We start from the raw sequence: 21,738 nt of genomic DNA on the forward strand, positions 1-21,738 counted from the left end.
AAGCTCATGATCATGCTTGAAGAGTGATTGAATTCTTAATAGTAAGAATTGTGAAAATAGTAAGAACAGTAAGAAAAATGAGCGTAAAAAAGCATGAGTTTAAACGTGAAAATAATCCACAGAAACTCTGTTACGCCTGTGGAAACTATATTTTTACAACCCCGGTTAATTTCACTGCTTCATTGCAAACTGCATTTCCATTTGCGTGTCCATTTATATAAATCATGACAAGCAATTCGATAAATGTTATGCCAATTAAGACAATGCTTGTTAGTGTTTGGATATAAAGGGACTATTCGAAGTTACTGTTTGGATGTAGAGGGGCTATTGGTGAGCGCTAAGACCAGGGGCGGACTGGGAGCCAAAGGGCCCACCGGGCCTTTGAGATTAGAAGCCCCAGCTTTCAATATTCTCATGATAGTAAATTAACACAAAAAACGACATCTACTCAAAAGACATCAGTGTTACAAGGACAGTAAATACAGTAAATCGAATGAATATGGGCTCTATTTTGTAAGTCATGTCGTGCAACTCGACTCGACTCAGGCACTATCGAGTGTCGAGTATCGAGAGAACGGACAGCATAGCGGCTCGATGCTCGAAACAAAACAAACTCAGTCGTTATTAGGACCGAGTTACCAGCTTTTAGCGTGTGCGTCATATTAGCGGTTCACGGTGCTTTAGTTTGGACGCATTTTTCTTCAACCCAATCTTCGCTACTTTGAGATTTAGTTTGTTCAGCCACCACCACAGATGGTGTTCTATCGACAATGTCCATTTCATTGGGAAAGTAGACGAACTAACTAGATTTGCTGAAGATTGTGCCTGTGTGTTATTATTATTTATTATTTATTATTAAATCAACGGGCTCGAGATAGCCCCAATGATTGTCGATAGTTACATAAAAATACAGTCAAGTGAGTAAAATACAAATACAAAAACAGTTAAAATATAAGTCTACATCACTCGCGGATTATTGCTCCCGAAAAAAAGCTTGCAAATCTTCTGCCAAGTATTCGACGCGACAGATGAAAATCGAATAATGACGACACTTGATTAAAAACTCGCTGCAAGCCACCGAATGCGCCATTCATAGAGTAATTAGTGCGACGAACTGGTAGTCTCAGCATGGCGCTATTACGCAGTGCTCGTGGTTGCACATTTATGTTAATCTGCTCCATAAGCACAGGGCTGTCTATTCTACCCTGCAGGCAATCCGCAATAAACAAAGCTCTAGAGGCAGCTCTACGAATATAGAGAGGTTCCAAGTCAATCAGCTGACAGCGGCTTACATAACTAGGTAGACGGAACGGACCTCTCCATGGCAACCTACGCAAAGCGAATCGAAGAAATCGGCGCTGAACTGATTCAATTCTCTCTGTACTGTTGTTGTAGTTAGAATTCCAAACGGGCGAACAGTATTCCAGGATGGACCGCACCAGCGAACAATATAGTGACTTAAGGCAATATATATCAGAGAACTTTTTCGCGATCCTGAAAATGAAGCCTAATGACCTCGAAGCTTTAGCGATAATGTACGAGACATGCTCCTTGTACGTTAACTGCGGATCCAAGATAACTCCCAGGTCTTTTATATACGAAACACGTTCGATGGGTGTGCCATTGAGCTCATAACAAAACAGGATCGGGTCTTTTTTTCTGGAGAAAGTGATTATTGAACACTTCCCCGGGTTCACTAACATGCGGTTCACATCGCACCAAGCGGCAAAGGCCTCCAACTGATTTTGGAGAAAGTGACAATCGTCTGTCGAACGGATCTGGGAAAACATTTTCAGGTCATCTGCATACGAGAGTCGAGGGCATTTGATAGCCAAATTAACGTCGTTGAAGTAGAGCAGAAAGATCAAAGGTCCAAGATGGCTTCCCTGAGGTATACCTGAAGAGGCTAGATAGCTATCGGACCTACAATCTCCAATGGCAACCACCAACTGTCGATTGGTCAGATATGAGCGAAACCAGCGCAAAAGGTTGTCGCTAACGCCCAGTCTATGCAATTTTGCAATTGCGATGTCATGGTTTATCTTATCAAAAGCGGCCGACAAGTCTGTGTATAAGACATCGGTTTGAGCACGGTGGTCCATACTTCCCGTTATGTATGATGTTAGACACAGCAGGTTAGTGGTGATAGAGCGCTGGGAAATGAAGCCATGTTGATCGGCACTTAGATATTGTTTGCAGTGTGACAATAGAGGTTCCATGATTACCAACTCAAATAGTTTTGAAACTGCACTGAGCGATGTGATTCCTCTATAGTTGTTCACATCTCCTTTTTTATGCACAGGAAACATATGCGCAAATTTCCAACACGATGGGAATACGCCGCTAGAGATAGACATTCGGAATAGGTAGAGCAATGGCGATCAGGATATGTGTCTCTTCAGGAATGCAGAAGGTACTCCATCAGGTCCAGGGTTGAAGGACGACTTAAGCATGGAAGCGGCTTTTGAGATTTTCTCGACGTTGACATCAATGGCACCTAGTGTTTGACCATAAATTGGAACATTGCATGCTGCTAGGGCAACATGGTCAACGCTCAATACCTCGTTAGTGAAAACACTTGTTGCTCATTTCATAACATCCTGCAACGGCATGTTGAACAGCCCACATGATGAACCATCACGTTGATAAAGTCCCCAGCGAGGTTAGAATGGCCATTATTCTGTATTCATGGACTTTTTGGAGGATCTGCCGCAGCGTGAATATTTGATTTGATTTGTGTGATAAATGATAGGATGTCAATAGTTCAATATATATGAGTAGCTTACTGCGTCTACACGTCAGAACAGAACAGTTCATAGTGCAGGAGATTCCCGTGCCGAGTTATAACTATCCCTGGGATTAAACTCTTGGATTCTCCTATAAGAATCCTGCTTCTATAAGCAAGGTATTCTGTGCGAATCCTCTGTAGAATTTCTTCACACGATTCCAATTTGAGGAATGCCCGAGACTCTGCGCGAATCTTTTTGGTTGGTCCTGGTAGAGCTGCGGAAAAAAGAACCCACCGTCTAAAAACGCCTTTACGAAGAGCACGTGCTCGCCAGTCCAGAGGAGAGGTTCGTCATTAACAACACACGGAGTTTCTACAAAACGGTCAGGTGCAAGAATTTTGCCATACCTGTGATGTGCAATGATAGTACTGGTAACCTGCTTACTGACAAAACGACGGTAGCAGCCAGATGGAAGAGTATTTACAGACGCTGTTGAATAGAGAAGTAAACACGAAGATCAGCAGGTACAGGATAAGAATTTTGAGCGACGGCCAAACTGTGGAGCCACCAACACAGGAGGAGGTCAAAAGAGCAATCAGTGAGCTAAAAAACGGTAAGGTTGCTGTAAAGGATGGTATCCTGGCTGCATTTCTAGAAACGGGGAGCGAGCAGCTGTACGAAACAATTCGCCATCTCATTGTCAGGAACAGAATATGGGAGGAAAATAAATATCCGGGTAGTGGTTGATTGGCCTCATTTCCCATAATTTTAAAACGGACATCGACTTGAGAGTAAAAACTATCGAGGCATTACGTTGCTCAATTTTGCCTATAATGTGCTCTCCCTATCCTGCGTTTTAGACGGAGTCCGTTAGCTGAGTTCTTCGTCGGCGAGTATCAAGCTGGTTTTCATGAGGGTCGCCTCAGATGCATCAGATATTTACCCTGCGTCTAGTAACTGACGAGTTCCGGGCGAAGAACTTGCAGACTCATCATATTTTTATGGATTTCAAGGCGGCATACGATTCAGTCAAACGAAATGAGCTGTGACAGTTAACGCTAGGACATGGTTTTCCCACAGAACTAGCTACGTTGATTCGTATGACGCTGGATGAGTAAAAATTATGAGTCAGAATAGCAGATGAGACCTCACGTGCTTTTTGATTTTCCGAATGACGTCGATATCACCGAAATCAAAAGTAGAGCAGCGAAAGAAGCCTTTAGGTCATTTATTGAGAAATTGGGACTTACCATTAACACCGCCAAAACGATGGTTGGTGTCGAAGAGAAACTGAATATATTTTGGTATGCTCGTGACATGTGACAACGATGTAAGTCGCAAAATAAAACGACTAATTGCAGCTGCGAATTGGCCTTTACGCAGGCATTACGTTTTGTAGCTGAAGTCCCGTAGCTTGCAAATTCGCATAAAGCTGACGCTCTAGAGAACACTTTATCCTCTTGGTCGCCCTTTATGGACATGAATCATGGACGCTAAAAGAAGCTGATCGACGAATGCTTGGGGCTTTAGCGTAAAATTTGGCAAAATCCAAAATGGAGTGTAGCGCAGACGCATGAACCACGAGCTATATTAAGAATGCAAATATGCTGTTATAATGAAGGTAGTACAGTGTGGCAGTCTGCCCTGGGCTGGTCACGTGTCTAGAATGCCCGACGAAAGAGTAGCCAAAATTATTTTAAGCAGAGAATCAAGAAGAGGCCTTAGACTTCGGAGTAGACATCGCACTGATAGATGTGCGCTATCGAGGATGATGCACGTTCAGCTGGTGTTCGAGGGGTTTGAAGAAAGGTAGCCCAGGATTGAGTACTGGAGGATCATAATTCATTCGGCGCAGGATCGATAACGGACCGTCACCACTGAAGTAAACTGAGTATGGAGTTTAAGCCGACAGTTCAATATTTATAAGTAGTCAAATAACTGCGGATGAAATACTAATTCTACTTTTAAATACTCATTGAAGCTGGTAAAATTTTCGAAGCTTGGACCCCAACAGCTCAACTTAAATAATTTCATGAATCATGGGGCCCCAGCAATTGAACATTCGTGAGTCGTAGCAAAACTTTAATTGAAATAGAAATTTTGGTTTAAAGTTCGGGGCCCCCACAGTCCCATTTGACGCTGAATTTTCAATCATCAAATCGGTTGATTTCATAAATCATGGGGCCCCAGCAATCGAACATTCGTGAGTCATAGAAAAAGTTTAATTGAAAGAGAAATTTTGGTTTAAAGGTCAGGGCCACAACAGTCCCATTTGAAGCTGAATTTTCAATCATCAAATCGGTTGATTTCATAAATCATGGGGCTCCAGGAATTGAACATTCGTAAGTCGTAGAAAGAGTTTAACTGAGATAAAAATTTTGGAAAATCTCAATTTGGGTAACAACGAAATTTTTACTGGGGCCCACCGGGCATTTGCCCGGTTGCCCGGTGGGCCAGTCCACCCCTGGCTAAGACCCAGCTGAATAGCGTTTGTTCATAGACAGCATTAACCGTTATGTGTTCGCCAAAAATAACACCTTTAAGTGCTCGACAAGGGTACCCGGGTACCCACAAATTGAAACGCTTGTAACTTTGGCAATTTTTGACCGATTCGGACACTTTTACCACCTACAGATTCAGGAACTCATACACTTCCAGTGTGGTTACATCAAAGCCGGAAGTGGTTCATCTGGTTCCCGGAAATCCGGCATTCCGAGGATGTGAGTAATTTGGAGTCAGAATTATGGTATTTTTATAACAAAAGTTTTACAGGTCCTAAACAAGCAAAGATAGAGGTATACTACATTTGGCAAAGTTGTGTATTTTTACTATTTGTACAACTTTATGAAACATGAAAAAGTCATATAACAACTACAAAAAAAACTAAAATAGAAAAACTGATTTTGACGATTCACATATAAGAAATAGAATTTTTCTATCTTCGCTGAAGAGATAGAAGGTTATGATCTTCAGCAAAATTTCTTGTAATAATATGCTCTAAAACTTTACAGAACTCATCAATGTGTTATATTGAAGCTGAAGAAAAAGAAATTTTTTATTTCACTTTTAGGGGGATTATTCAAAATTTGAATTTCACCAAACGATAGAACTTTTAATTTCAATAAACTCTCCTAAAGGTTTCATAAACCTAAAATCAAGTTTTCCTACTCAAAACTCTAATGCGCACATATTTTTGGTTTTGGACAACTGTGAAGCACCACGGGAATATGTTCCGGAATGGCCTACCCTGGCAAAATCATCAGACAGAATCAAAACAATGAAAAACGACCTTCTGGAGTATTTTCATGAATTTAGACACCCATATTGCCAGTGTTGCAAACCAAACAGTTTTATGGCCACAGGAGGTCCCACGGGAACTTGTCGTAGAATGGCCATTCCTAGGATATATCATTATATTGTTTTAAAACAATGAAGAATGACCTTTCGGAGTAATTTGAAGAACTTTGAACACCCACATTACTATAATTACATCCAAAAATATAAAAAGTCCTTTAATTCCGGAACACATCCTCGGAATGCCGGATTCCCAGGAACCAGATTAACCACTTCCGGCTCTGATGTAACCACACTGGAAGTGGATAAGTTCCTGAATCTTGAGGTGGTAAAAGTGTCCGAATCGGTCAAAACTTGCCAAAGTTACAAGCGTTTCAATTTGTGGGTACTCGGGTAACCTTGTCGAGCACTTGAAGGGTAAAAAATTTCGAAGCCCCTCATTCCGCTCCCTTAAGTGCTACATGAAAACTTATTTTATGAAAAGTTGCAATTTAACTAGTTCTTAGATGTCACAGAGTTTCAGTATCCTTGATCAAAGAAAACTTTAGAATTTCGTACTTTGAAAGCTGAAAAGATACCCGGGTACCCTGTTGAACACATAACGGTTAAGCAGAGTAGTGATGTCCGATTACTTCTCGATTAATCGAACTAATCGATTATCCGCTAAAATAATCGATTAATTTTTAATCGATTGCTTTATGTTCCGATTATTAGATAATCGATTAACTGGCCGATCGATTATGCCGGATTATTTAAAATTGTACTCTAATATCTGGCTGTGAAGTCTGTCGATAAAGATGGGTCAAATCTTAGAAAGGATGTTTAACCCCAAGGCTTTGCTTTTAATCATCCAGTTTGCACGCAGTAGGCCGGTTTAAATACCACGCTGAAGCCTAAAAACCAAACTAAACTTTATCTAGATACTAACTGTGCCACCGCCACAATAGATCAATGGTCGCAGTGGAGAATGTACCCAAAAAAAACTGTGCCACCGTCAAAAGATAATTCGAAAATTTGTCAGTCTGTCAGACACGGAATTTTGTAAGAAATTTTTAGAAAACTGGGTAATACCCTTCGTCTTTTTCTATACAAAAACCAAAAAATGCGGTCTCCTCGATTTCTATGTAACTAACCTAAGTCTGACTGCACATTTCAAAACACTCGGGGACAGTACTACGGGACACAAAACTATTTTTTGGTGTCGGGGATTGTAACGAGGTTACAAAATAAATAAGGTAACAAACCCTATTGTCCAATCCCACACACAACCGTCACTAAAAGCCTGTTCGCGTTACCTGCCGTTATCCCCGAAAAAAGGTTAGGGTACCGCGACGGTAAACAAACCATGCTAAGCCCACCGGATGGAACCTGGCGAAACTAGCCAAAGCTGAATTGTCGGTCCCGTCGTAAAGTCCTGTGCTTGACAGGACAGGCAAATCAGTCTGGGGAATGAGCGATTTTAAAGATAACCACCTAAGAGACGACACGCAAGATTGGAAAGGGCTAGAAATTAGAAGACGCAAAGTGATACATGAGAAGACAAAAAGCGAAGTAAACTAGTATTCGGAAAAGATACAATAAGTAGAAGTAAAGTGGAAAAAACACGGGTAGAAAATATAGGCGCTAAAGCGAGGTTAGATTACCTAGTCGAACGAAGCAAAAGACCACCAGCACCCTCCTTCAAACGAAGGTCTTCCCTTAAATCTTGAGAGCGCGACCGACGTCAGTCGGCCTCAACACGTGTCGACCACGAGTGTGTGATCCGATTCTCCGAGCGAGCAGGCAGTTGCTACCATCCGTGGCCCTATACACCATCGATCGTAGGAACCGATCGCCGAAGAGCCAACCGTATGCTATACCCACCATATAACCAATTGTTACTGTCCGTGGATTCATCACCGTTCGTACCGGCTACCGGATGTCGGACCCGGTCGAACTAAAACATTCGATTCACCATTTGCCACCCACCACGTATTTTGTACGGGCTATCTGTAAGCGGTCTACGAAACCGCTAGTCTAGCACAGCCACCTGTTCATCGGAACATCAGAGACCCTTCGTCGACAAGAAGCAGCAGGCCGTAAGAAAAACTGAAGAAAACTAACCACTAGATTAAGCGAAACGTGTAAATGAAGATCTGTTAACCCTCAATGGTGTTTGCTACGATATGTGTTCTCGGAAAGTGTGAGTCCCCGAATGTGCTCCCCCCCCCAGATCGGTTCGCGAGTTAGCCGCCGGTAGGTTAGTGTAGGATGCCTAGGGGACACTGCACTAGCCGATGGTTGCTCATGTCCCCCTGTTGAGTCGGTCGAACGGATTTAACCGATGTTAGGTTAGTCGGCATTTCGTTCGTAAGTTTATAGTTGAGCGTTTGATGGACCTGTCCTGAGGTATTCTAGCCGGACCGGGATTGTATCGCTAAACACGCTCCTTCACGGCAAGTTAATCCTTGCCTGGCGCTTAAGTGAAGGTTGTCACTGCTTCCTGCCCCAAAACCCATCCCGCCCCGTTAAAGGACGTGAAGGTGATAACCAATCGATTATTTCGATTAATCGATTATGCAGCGCCGATTAATCGATGTCGATTATTGGCCGCCTAAAAAGTAATCGATTGTTAACTAATCGATTAACTGAAAAAATCGGACATCACTAAAGCAGAGTTTGAAGGCTGTATAGGATACCGCCTCTAGTTTCTGAAAATAAAAAAAACAGAAGTTGGCGCTAGTGTTTTATCATGCGTCATATGTGAAAATATGCTTGAAACTGTCAATGTTTCCCTGTGGACTGCAACAAATGTCGATGCTTGGTAACGCATATTGTACATTTTGAAAACAACCCAATTTTGCGCAACAAAAAATTTACTCAGCTTGGCAACAGCACTCTCTCTTTCATTTCTGTTTCTTTTGTATTTACCGTTAAAGGCGCTATAACCTTTAACATTTGAACCAACAAATAGTTGGTAAATATTGTTTTTGTTTATCGCGCCCATGTCACGAAATTTAATTTCTTTGAATTGAAATGTCGCAAAAATATTCAGCTCCCGGCTCTCGCACGGTATCAAAATCACCTTCCCGGGCTCACGGAACAATGATAGTAAGATGCAATGGAGAGGTATGGGAAAAGTTTGTTTTTATTAAAGTTCGGATTCAGCGACTAATTTTACATGAAAAAATACCTTCAGCTTACTGGGTTCATAAATGCTGTTAACTAGTGTAATTATACAATTACTTATGCAAAATTTGGACCTATCAATCAATTGATGGCAGTTTACAATAAACGTTGCAACAATATTGACTTCACAATGTCATAAGATAAAACATAAGCAATACTTTTGGAATTTACTGCACAGCAATGACCCCTAATATTTTTTCGAATAATTTAAAAAGCTAGAAAGTTAGATAAAAATTATATGTAATTCAAAATGTCCTACAACATTGATTTGTCGCCAATAAAAAAATAAAAAAATAAATAAATAAATAATGCATAAAAAATAAATAAATGAGGTCCAGAGGTCCGTTTTGTTACGCAACAGCAGCACCAGCACGTGCAGACGCTCGTTTTGTTGACGATAGCCTTGAGTCCTTGACGATTACCCGACACGTCGCCATTTTTCTGAATCTGAAATCCGAAATATCAAAAATGCTGGGTTGGAATCACTTCATAGAAAATCAATGGGACGACCATTGTTGTTTGGGGTTCAGTATCGAGGGGTTCATCTTAATGGGGGTACTGTGAAACTTTGTAGACCAAGATAGAGATGTCGAGGAGGTGGTCCTGGAGTGTTATGACTGTTCGTCTTCAACTTCTTGCTTATTTTTTAAAATGTCTATTTGACAAATATTTGTTTGTACTTAAGCTATGTCTTGCTTGTTTATTTTCAGATCAAACTACCACGCTGGTTTTGTACTGTATTGGCAAAATGGGCATATCGTCAGCATTTGTAATACTGCCACTTATGGCTTCTGAGCTTTACCCCACAGTGGTTCGTGGTTTAGGAATGAGTTTCAGCTCCGTTATTGGAATGATTGGTCCCATCATAATTCCTTTTGTAAATTATATGGTAAGATAATCGAAACCTATTTTATTCAAATATTGTTGTTTAGTAATGTATATAGTCAAAAAGTATACGGACAATGTTTGACTGTTGCTGTTAATTACAATTCCGTATTTCGCTTTCCACATATTCCGTTTCCCATCGGAGCAAAAGGTGTCGTATTTAACAATTTTTCTTACCTGAACAGATTGAATAACATTACTAATGTCATTGCTAATATTCTTGCTGACGAATGATTTTCTTCTTGTAACCCTTGTAACGAACTGACATATATATATATATATATATATATATATATATATATATATATATATATATATATATATATATATATATATATATATATATATATATATATATATATATATATATATATATATATATATATATATATATATATATATATATATATATATCTATATATATAGTGATTACAATTAATTTAATATTTGCCAAAATTCAATAATTAGTATTGTTAGTATTATTTGTTAATTTATAGTTCATTTTCCATATCGCTAATTTTCCAAGTAAAATTTCAATAAAAATCTGTGGTCGGCAATACCGCGCGCCGACTCACAAAATCAAATCAAATTTGCATACGTGCTGCTATCAGAATGCTATCCCAGACGCGCGCTTACGTTGCCTAATTTGCCTATCATCGCTAACTCGATCGAGGAGGTTGACCTGTCGATAAAGGCTGATGACCCGCCCGCAGTCGGGAGAGTGTTTCGCTTTGCTCTCTAACCTTGGGGGGTTGGTCGGGTTGACAAGATGCAAGCCGTGCGCTAGAAGAAGATTACTTTAACCGAAAATGCAACTTCGTACTTTCGAACACAGCGATAAAGAATTTCGTTAGGCAGGTTTCGATCAAGGACGGTTATCTGAGGATCACGTTGCCCTGATCTTTCACTTTAATCTGACCCGTGGAAGAGGCAGGAGTTGTCCGTAATTTTGACTCGCGACGCACTATGGGGCAGAACCCGAAAAAGCTCGGACAAAACCTCAAAATTTTTATTTGAAATATTCTATCAAACTTAATATTCTACGTATAGTAGATACATAATCTATAAGAAATATACATAAATTGTTTTAATAAGTAGTTTTTCAATAGGCATTAAAGAAGGTGAAACACAGTGTAAAAAAATTTTGGAAAATGAAAAAATAAATATCATTTAATCTTTTAGTGTCTGGCTACCATGCTGCTCAAAATTCTGTACTTTTAAAGGACAATTCACATTAAAGGGATTGTAAACTAATAGTTTAGGTGATATTAAGACAGATTTTTTATACCTTTGTTCTGACGAAGTGTTTTAGAACAAAAAATTTGTTATTTTTGTCAATTTTCAATAGTGTGTAGAAAAAGATTTCCACAGATTTCCGCTCTGACACTACCGTAAAATCAACATTCAGGGTGTTAACTAGTAATAAGCAAAAAATTAGCTGCTACTAGTTGCGATGTTCGGAGATATTCAAGTTTTCCGAATGCATGTTTTCCGGCATTTTAGGCTACAAATTAGTAAATGCGCGCGCCAGTGCGAAGTTCATTCCTGCTGTACGTTAAATAGTCATGCTTGTGTATGTAAGACACAGCATTATTATCGTTATGAGATACATTGGAGTCGATAAGGGGAATTCAGGACATTGTAAAGGCGACCACTTAACAGCTTTTTCCCAATTAGCTCTGTTTCAAGTCAAATTGGCAGTAGAATATGTTCGGTAGGACTTTCAGCTCAATTGAACTAGCCTCCATTTTGTTTATTTAGAGTCGAACATGTTGATACGTGTTTGCAGGATAAACAGATTGCTATACTCTGCCAGTTACTCGTTATTTTTTTGCCTTCTACCAGGATTTGGCTGAGGCCGATGACAGCCTATCTCGCCACTCGTATCCTTTTACTGCGTATGGCCAAACTAATGAATTAAAAAATTTGCATGAATGCACTAAAGCAGATAGTAGGGTAAGTTAACCTATATAGTAAACCCTCTACCTGTAATGGACCCTCGGATAAAATTTCGGTATTTACTAGCTTATGCTTCTTATTTCTGAGGAAATATGACATGAAACAGAACGTACTAAACATAACACACATTTGAGTTTATAAAATTTTAGATGCATTTCATTATTAATGCTTTAAAATTGACGTTTTCAACAAATGAGGGTCCATTATATACAACGCAAACAATGTCGCCATTATCGGACTCTCTCCATGCAAAATACACTAAAATTCCCATCATTGACCCGGTCGTTATTCTATTGTAAACCACAAGGATCCATAAAAGGAAAATGAACATTTCAATCTGTTTTAAAAATATGTAAAATATAGAGATTTGCAGCAGAAATTGATATATTTAGGCTTATTCGAAAGTTACTTATATTGTAAGTGCCATTGGTTGGGTGTTTAGCGTTACGAGTTCAAAATAATTTACCGAAAGGTCCACAAATGGTTGATTTACCCTATACCAGAATAATAATACTAAATTATTCTTGATATACAGATTGTGATAATTTGTAGAGGCGGTCGTCAGACTACTAATTTCGACTACATACTTAAAATATGTGTTTGAGCATTTAAAATATTTATTCAGTAACTTCAGTAACTTTACGTAACTTTACAGGACAAACAACTTTTCTGAAAACACAATATTGCTAAAGTCAATATTTAAAAAGTTAGATCTCAACGCCATCTATAGGAATAAAAATAGAACTACTTAACATTTACAAAAGGGTGCGAAATTTTATAAAAAACAATGTTGCTGAAGACAATAAAGCTCTACGAAGCATATGAAAGAAGTTATGAGGTTTTGTCCGAGCGCCGAATCAATCTGCCCCACTGTGCGACGTGATTGGAAGTAAAGGTAGTGAAACACATGGAGATTCTTTTTCTAGCCAGATAAGCAGTTTTTCCCTTTCCCATGGATAGGCAGTGATAGAACGCTTCGTTTTTTAAAAGTGCTACCCGTGTGCGACCGCAGTTCGTGCCTGCAAGTGTGCTGCGAGAGGTAGGGTACCTATTTTTGCCAAAAGGCGGTGTGCGTAAAATTGCTTGTGGTTTTCTTTTAAATTTCGGATGATAGATTCGCCACGGAACACGTCATCGACATCCTGCTACATTGTCAGCGACTTCTTCTGACCCCACCGTCAGCTTCAAGGTTTCCCGGCCCGCTACAACGCCGGACAAGGGTAGCGGGGTCAATTTGCGCCCTATACGGGATAGGCTGGCCGAACATCAATCGGCAGCATCCAACAGCAAGCAACCAGCATCGAGTAAGACTACTAGCGTCGAGTAGAAACAGCCAATTTCGCACACGCCGTGCGCCGTCAGCAGTAGGAGTAAATTTCGGGATCCGCGTGGCGCGGATCAAACCCTGATCGCGTATTACCCAAGATAGCGATGGCGGCCCCGCCATTTTGTTGATCGACCACCTGCACCACCAAGCAGCGACGGTAAGCCTCATGTAAACCCCAGGTTATGAGTGAGTACACTTTTTACATTTATTGTCCATGCGCATGTGACTTGAATAGGGCCAAGACCGTAACCGAACAAAAAGCAGCCGGTTGGTAGCAGCCCACCGCACCGCACAGTAAGCGTACGTTATCTTGCACACACCGCTAGCGAGTAGAGATAGGAAATGGGAAAGGATAGAATAAGAGACTAATAGGCCTAGGCAAGTGAAAATGTTAAACCGATCGGATCTATGATGTATCGAAATACAAGATGCGAATTGTTTGATAAATGCTGATTCTATATAAAACCATAGTAGTAAGCCAGAAGTGAGCATTTAAGTTCATGCGACGAACCTCCATGCAGTCGGTTTGAAAGGGATTCTTCATGTGTCCGGTTTGCGTTGTCTTTTAGATTTTTGGTTATTTTCTACTGGGGTGGCTGACTCCGATATCAGCCAAGGACACTCTCGAATCATTTTGCGGTCATTTTTAGGTGGAGACTGGACTCGGCCAGTGATGAAATCACCCGTCACTTTTGTCTGCTGTCGTAAGTTCCTAAGCTGCTATTCTTAAGTGCTAGGTCTGTATTGTAGGTAAAGTTTTCTGACGTGTAGCGATACGGAGTATAGCGTCACGTGTTTAAGTCTGCGAACCAGCTTCCTTTCCCGAACTCGGAATAAAAGTGAAAGGGTTGTTGATATTCTGAAAAAAATATCGATATCAGCAATATCGACATTTGAACCCTCCGCGATATTGCCATCGATATTTAGGCCGGATATCGATAGTTATATCGATATTGCAAAAACCCTGAATCTCAGGGATACCAGATTAGCAGATTTGTCTGCAAATTCCAGATTTTTGGAACGGTCTTGCAGATCATTATAAATTTGCAGATATTTGCAGTTTATATGACTTTTATTGTTTTGGTGCAGATTTTTGTTCGAAGCTCTTTAAACTTTCACAGACTTCCTAAAAAAGTGTGCAGATTTTCGCAGATTATTTTCAAACCAGAAAATTCGAGTAGCCGGAAAACTGCTCGATTTTTTCGGTTTTCGAGCAGTTCCAGACTTTTGTTCAGAAAATATGGCATCTCTGCCGAATCTTCAAACCTGTGTAATCGCACGAAATAGTGTGGTTTTATTTTTATGATCTTGATGCATTCTACGCATATTTTCGTTGTAATTCAAGGAATAAGTGTGCCAAAGGCATCAAAACCCGTTAACGTCAAATCGCACTTTTACCTAGTATCATTTAACTTTGCATGCAGCACCTAATCTTTTATTACATTAAACTTGGCATGCATGGCACCACGTTGATCCCCTCGAACAGACTGACGGGTAGGTAAAAAACCGGGTGAAAAATATCAGCAAAACTGTGATATTCACAAAAAAAATCGCTTTGCGTTACGTTACTGCGTTATTTACGGTTTCTACACAAAATTTAATTGCTGTTTGTGACAAGACAACGGGATAAAAAGTTCGCATTTCTTTGTATGAAATTCAACAAAGCCGGTTGGGTCTATTGGCGTTAATAGAGCTAAAAGATTTAAAAACCTTCTTTAACTCGCCGTGAGGAACAGGTGTGATGAACTTATTGATGGTAAAATCTAAAATATTTATCGTTCATAAAATATAAAAACGCTGAAACGAAATTGAACGACACTTACTAGATTTAAGGGACGTGTGGATTAGCATCAAATATACTATTTCTCTATTCCGATGAATATTAACCTAATGATATGAAACAGATCCTTCGAAGTACAGAATAAGATTGACAGTCTTTTCACTGGCAAGTACAACTGTGTACAGTTATTGGAAATCCGTATAAAAAATAAAAATATTGTAAATTTCCCACCCTTTCGAACGCGATGAATTGTAACCGTCGCGGACGAAATCGTCGCGAGAGCAATTTTCATTTATTTTGTAAAGTAAACCAATTTATTTGCTTTGCCTTTGTTTATTTGCTAGCCAAACAAGATGTATTCGTAACTCACCCACAGTCGCTTTTGCCTGCGATTTTAGGCTGACAAAAAGTTGTGCAGCGTGTTTTATTACAAACGGTAAGGACAATATCGTGGCCGTGGCCGATATCGGCCGCAAATATCAAAATATTGATAATATCGGTCAGCTCAATATTGGCCTGATATATCAATATTTTAAGGACGGAAAATCGATAATATCAAATATCGATATAATATCAACAACCCTAAGTGAACCTCTCCCTGTGAGGGTCTCAGGCTGGGCAACCGTTAATCTCGGTGGGTGGTCTCTCCTTTGGAGAGTGGCACTTAAGCCACCCGCTTATTAATCGGGTAGCGAAAATGCGGACCTGTTACACCCTGCTTTTCAAGTTGTCCCAGAGCAATTCCACATCAAATCGTCTAAAAATAGCTGAAATCTGAAATGAACCTCTCTAATTTGGATGAAACTTTACCAACGTGTTTGATAGGAGGAAATATGCACCTTCCACTGGTTTTGGCGTCATTTTGATTCAAGAATCATGTTTAAAAAGGGCGTATTATGTTTGAAAAAGTGTTTCTCAAAAATTATTGATATAACAGAAATTATGTCACAACTCAAAAGCGAAAGGTTGAATCATATGTATTCGGATAAGTTGTAGGAAATTACATGTAATTATTAGGAATTTTATAGACACAGTGGGCAACTGGAGTAACATATGAAAAAGACGTGTTTAAAATAAAAAATTAAAATAAATCCAACTTTTTCTGCGAATATCAGTTCGTGTCTGGAAGTCAAACTGAGCAGACGTCTCAAGTAGCACACTTTTGTCGTTTCTGGTTGCTGCAACCTATTTTTGACTGAAATTAGTTATTAATCGGTTATCTCAACTAGTTTATACCAACTGTGCTAGTAGGGGTATAATAGAAACCTATAGAAAAGAATAATTGTTGTTTCTTCTAGCGGTGTGCACAATTTAAAACAATTGAGTGCGAGGTCATCTACCATCGAAAAAAAATGGTGGATACAGAGCTAGGAGTGAATTCCCTTCGAGTGCGTTTTGAACGAGGAGTACCGGAACCAGCGGTTATGGAGATATTCAAATTTATGAAATTGAAAATGAACTTGAGCTGCGAAAAGCTTTTGTCCATGTACAAGGATAGAAATGAAACATCGTTTATCATCAAGTTTGAAAATGAACAGGATATGCGAAAAACCTTGCAAGAATTACCAGTATCAATGGACTTTTCATATAACAAATATCCGAGTACTATTTGTATTTGTATTTGTATTACAGAGTAGCAGCAGTTTTGAACAAGTACGGAAAAGTAACGTGATTGGTTCGAGAGAGGTACGGTGAGGAAACTGGTTTTCCCATTTGGACGTCAGTACGTGGAATCTACATCGAGTTCAAGGAAGAAATTGAAATATCCGCTACGATTGCGTGCGCGAGTATTCTATGAGGGCCTGGTAAATAAATGTCTTCTTTGTGGAAGCAAAGAGCATTTGCAAGCGGAATGTCCTAACAAAAGATCGGTCAATGCATGGTTGCAATCCACTAACCAACCATCTTACAGTGAAATGGTAAGAGGCGATTTAAAGTGGACGAAACAGCGAGTAATTAAGGAAAAAGCGAAGCAGGGATGATCACCCTTGGATCAGTTCTCCCCAATCGACCACGTGGTGCTGTGCAGGTTAACTCGTCAAATGGTGCCAAGGAAAGTGTAGAGATGGATACTGGAAGAGATAATAAAACCGAATCGAATGCAGAAAACAATAGTACAAACAGAACCTATACAACCACTGCTGATAGCCAACATTGTGCCCAAGACCAAGATGGCGGGGAAGTAATGGCGGGAGCGGAAGATTTCATCACGGTCACGAATAAGAGAGAACGTAAACATGCGAAAGACCAAAACGAGTAAAAATCGGATTCTGGTCAATCGACTACGGAAGCAGACACTAATGCTCGGGTAGTGGTACTTGTGCCGCGTGGCGAGCGATTTAGTGGGGTGACCGATCAGTACAGGAGCAAAGCCAAGTATATCAAGTTCACTAAACAAATCGAGACTACTCCAACAACGTTTTGTGAAGGAAGCGCGATAACAAATGAGATGGAACACGAGACTGATATAGAGCTTTCTGACAGCTCAAGCAGCCACTCTAGCGAACACGGAATACGCGTGTATATACATGATATTTGCCTCATTTTGGGGAAGGGTTGATGCCTGTTTGCCTCATTTTCAAGCACCAACACACACATAAATGGAAAGGTCTATGATACTAGATGCTGCAGGTCTTATTGAAAAGTGAGAAAGATAAATAGTCAAAGTTCATTTGCTTAATTTTTGTCGAATGTGGAAAGGTTTTTATTAATAGTTATCACTAGTATCATTTTATTTATTTTATTTTATTTTATTTTATTTTATTTTATTTTATTTTATTTTATTTTATTTTATTTTATTTTATTTTATTTTATTTTATTTTATTTTATTTTATTTTATTTTATTTTATTTTATTTTATTTTATTTTATATTATTTTATTTTATTTTATTTTATTTTATTTTATTTTATTTTATTTTATTTTATTTTATTTTATTTTATTTTATTTTATTTTATTTTATTTTATTTTATTTTATTTTATTTTATTTTATTTTATTTTATTTTATTTTATTCATTTATAATCCATGTAACTTGAGACATATGCCTCTTTTGAGCACATGTAAAAACTTACAAACTAAATTGTTTCTCAAATTACCACAAACCTAATTTATACTGTTAAGGTGCAGATGTATATCTCGCCTGACATTCTGTTTGGATGAACTATTTTTAAAATTATTTGGCAAATGATTCCGTAAAACTATGCCTCTAGAGAACAGAGACTGACCATAATAATTTGACGAATGGTAAGGAATCAATAAATTATTTACGCGTGTATTTCGAAAAGGTATTAGAAAACAAATAGTTTAGTTTCTTAGTGGTATTAATTCTATACAATATAGTGCAGGCTCTGTAACTTTAAATGGGCATCCTAACAATTGTTTTTGTAAATAAGTGACTCTTCCAAGCCTATGAATATTGAAAACATACCTTACACAATAGTTAAGTGCTATCCTGAGTTTATTCATTGGTTGCCGTGTGGCATTAGAGAAAACAAAGTTACCATAAATGAAATGTGGAAAAATTAAAGCTTTAAAGAGCTTAAGCTTAGTTTGTACATCTAAGTATTTTGTAACTAAGCTCACTTGTTTAAGCGTTCCAAAGATTTTTCTTACTTGAGAATTTATATGTGATTTCCAGCATAAGTTGGATGTAAAAATTACTCTAAGATTGTTTACTTTATTGCCAAAATGGATAGGTTCGTCATTGAAGAACAAAACTCGGGTAACTCGAGATATGTGCTCAATTTAGAAATGAACAAAGCCTTAGTTTTAGAAGAATTTATGGGTAAAAGGTTTCTTTGTGACCAGCTATAAATCTGATGAAGATCCTCATTGATCATTAAAGAAATTTCGGCGTTGTTGTAGTCTTTTGAAGAGCAAAAGTATATCTGTACATCGTCAGCATATAAGTGGATACAACAGTATTTCAAAACTGATGGTAAATCATTAATAAAAAAGGGAAAAAGTAGAGGTCCTAACACAGATCCCTGCGGTACACCCGAGTGAATTAGTTTTGGAGAAGACAACACACCATTAAAGTATACAGCTTGAGGTCTATCACAAAGGTAAGATCGAATTAGGCTAGTAAACCCAAACTAATAAGACAGCTTTTTCAATAATTTAGTGTGAGAGACTCGATCGAAAGCTTTCGCAAAATCAATCAGCAGTAAAACTGCAACACCCTTTTTGTCAATAGTACGAGTAATATCATCGTGGACTTTTAATAACTTTCAACTTTCAATAGTATTAGACACTATTTCCAATGAATTTCATACTACGAATAGCAAGCATAAACTTGAATAGCAGCACGACAACAGTTAACAAAAGCCTTTTATGCGATTTCGTTTTCCATAATGATATTGATGTACTCTTTTTACAAGAGGTGTATTATTCGAACTTTTCGTTTATTCCATCCTTTGTTCCGTTCCATCAATTCATCCGTGAATGTAAATGAATCCAAGTCTAGAACAGCTATTTTGACTCGCAATTCACTCGAAGTAAGTCAGCCATTGTTGAGTTTGAACGGTAGAATATCTTCGGTTGTGGTAAACAATATCATCATCATCATTATCATAAATATTATCAATTTCTCACCCTTTCGTACGCGATGAATTATAACCGTCGCGGGCGAAACCATCGCCGCATTCGTCGCGAGGCAAATATCGTTTATTTTGTCAAGTAAATCAATGGCTTACGTGCTAGACAAGCATAATATATACTAATAACTTACATACAGCCAAGCAGATTCTTTCTGCGACGATTTCAAGCCATCAAAAAAGTGAGCAGCGCGTTTTGTTACCAAAGAAACGGACAATATAAGAGGCTTATGTCTGTCGCCAAAACGAGGGGCGCGATTTGTATTTTCGTGGTAATAATCGCCCACATTAAGCAAAGACTCAAACCAATCATACCAGATTACATTCAAGAAGAGCAAAAGTAACGTAGTTGCACCTCATAGAGTTACATAGCGTTAGCGTTACATAGTGTACCTCCAATCTGCTCTCAATTAGACGCGAGGCGACGCGCTGGTTACAGCTAGTTAACTATATAAACATCTACGCATTTGCCGGTTCAAACCGCAGAAAGGAGAGAAACGATTTTTTCCAAAATGATTTGACGGTGCTTCTTACGAAAAGTAACGTTATAACGAATGTTTTTGGTGGGGATTTTAACTGTATTCTAAACGGTTTTGACGTGCTTGGATAAAACAAAAGCTTTTGCCCCGGTCTTCGACAGGTGGTACGTAGAACTACTTCTTTGTTTACTATACTGCGACTGGGTAGCACTTTGTAAAAACGAAAAAAGAAGTGTAACGTTTGAATGAAAGATTTCAAATGCTAATAACTACTACACTACTGAACTAAACTGAACAATTTATATGTCGTTGGATAGATAAAAAGACGAGCAATTTTATGGAAGGGGGGGTTAATAGAGCAACTTTAAGGAGGGCGTAAGAGGTGAGGGGGGGGCTCCTATACAAATGAAACACAAATTTCCTCATAACTCGAGAACTAAACAAGTAAATGAAACCAAATTTGGCATGTGAGGGTTTCAGTAGGCAGGATTTTTTTCTACGGTGTACTGAGACCCCTTCCCCTTCTACGAGGGGGGGCTCCCATACAAATTAAATGCAAATTTTCTCAAAACTTTAGAACTAATTAAGCAAATGGAACAAAATTTGGCATGTGGGGGTTTAAAAAAGCAAGAATTTTTTCTATGGTCAATTGAAACCCCTCCCCTCTTTAGGAGGGGGGGGGGCTCCCATACAAATAATTTACAAATTTCTTCATAACTCGTGAACTAATCCAGCAAAAAGGAACCAAATTTAGCATGTGGGGGTTTTTGGAGGTAAGAATTTTTTCTATGGTATACTGAGACCCCTTTCCCTTCTAAGGAGGGGGGGGGGCTCCCATACAAATTTCCTCATAACTCTTGAACTAATCAAGCAAATGTAACCAAATTTGGCATGTGGGGGTTTTAGAAGGGAGGAATTTTTTCTATGGTGTACTGAGACTCATCCGTATTTAAACGGGGGGCTCCTATACAAATGAAGCACAAATTTCCTCATAACTCAAGAACTAATCAAGCAAATGGAACCAAATTTAGCATTAGACAGATACCGTTCATCTTCCAAGCTGAACAGACGCGTTTTACTATCGCTCCGTGGAAGTCGAATACGAAATCTTTAGCAGTGTACTCTGACTCTCTTCTTGCTCATCGCTGAGCCGTTCCGTAGAGCCGTACGTGCAAACGACTCCGCGTTGTCCGTCGAGAAAATACTTTTCGCATAGACTATGCAAATATGCCAAAAAGACCAGATAACGCCAAAGTGCATCGTTTTTGTGCGACCGTATTGGGCCTGAAACAAGGTGAAGTGCTACGAATACAGAACAGCAGATCCCTCGGTGCTTCCTTCGTTAAAGTCGTTGACCTAGAGTTAGCGCAACGAATTTGTGACGAGCACGACAACAAGCATGAGTTCACAATCGACGGTAAAAAATATCCGCTTAGAATCACTCTTGAGGATGGAGCAGTGGAAGTTAAACTCTACGATTTGTCAGAGGACGTGACAGATCAAAAAATTGCCGATTTCTTGGGA

At 39.0% G+C, this 21,738-nt stretch overlaps 1 protein-coding gene across 1 annotated transcript in view; it reads left to right on the plus strand.

The window, feature by feature from the left end:
• The window catches only part of LOC128735977 (beta-alanine transporter), a 46,525-nt gene that overhangs the window by 11,424 nt on the left and 13,363 nt on the right, over positions 1-21,738 (plus strand). The window contains exon 7 of the mRNA XM_053830463.1: positions 9,902-10,080. Coding sequence (XP_053686438.1) covers positions 9,902-10,080 — 179 coding nt within the window. The remainder of the gene's footprint in view (positions 1-9,901; positions 10,081-21,738) is intronic.

This window comes from Sabethes cyaneus, chromosome 2 (genome assembly GCF_943734655.1).
Source record: "Sabethes cyaneus chromosome 2, idSabCyanKW18_F2, whole genome shotgun sequence".
Taxonomy (NCBI): domain Eukaryota; kingdom Metazoa; phylum Arthropoda; class Insecta; order Diptera; family Culicidae; genus Sabethes; species Sabethes cyaneus.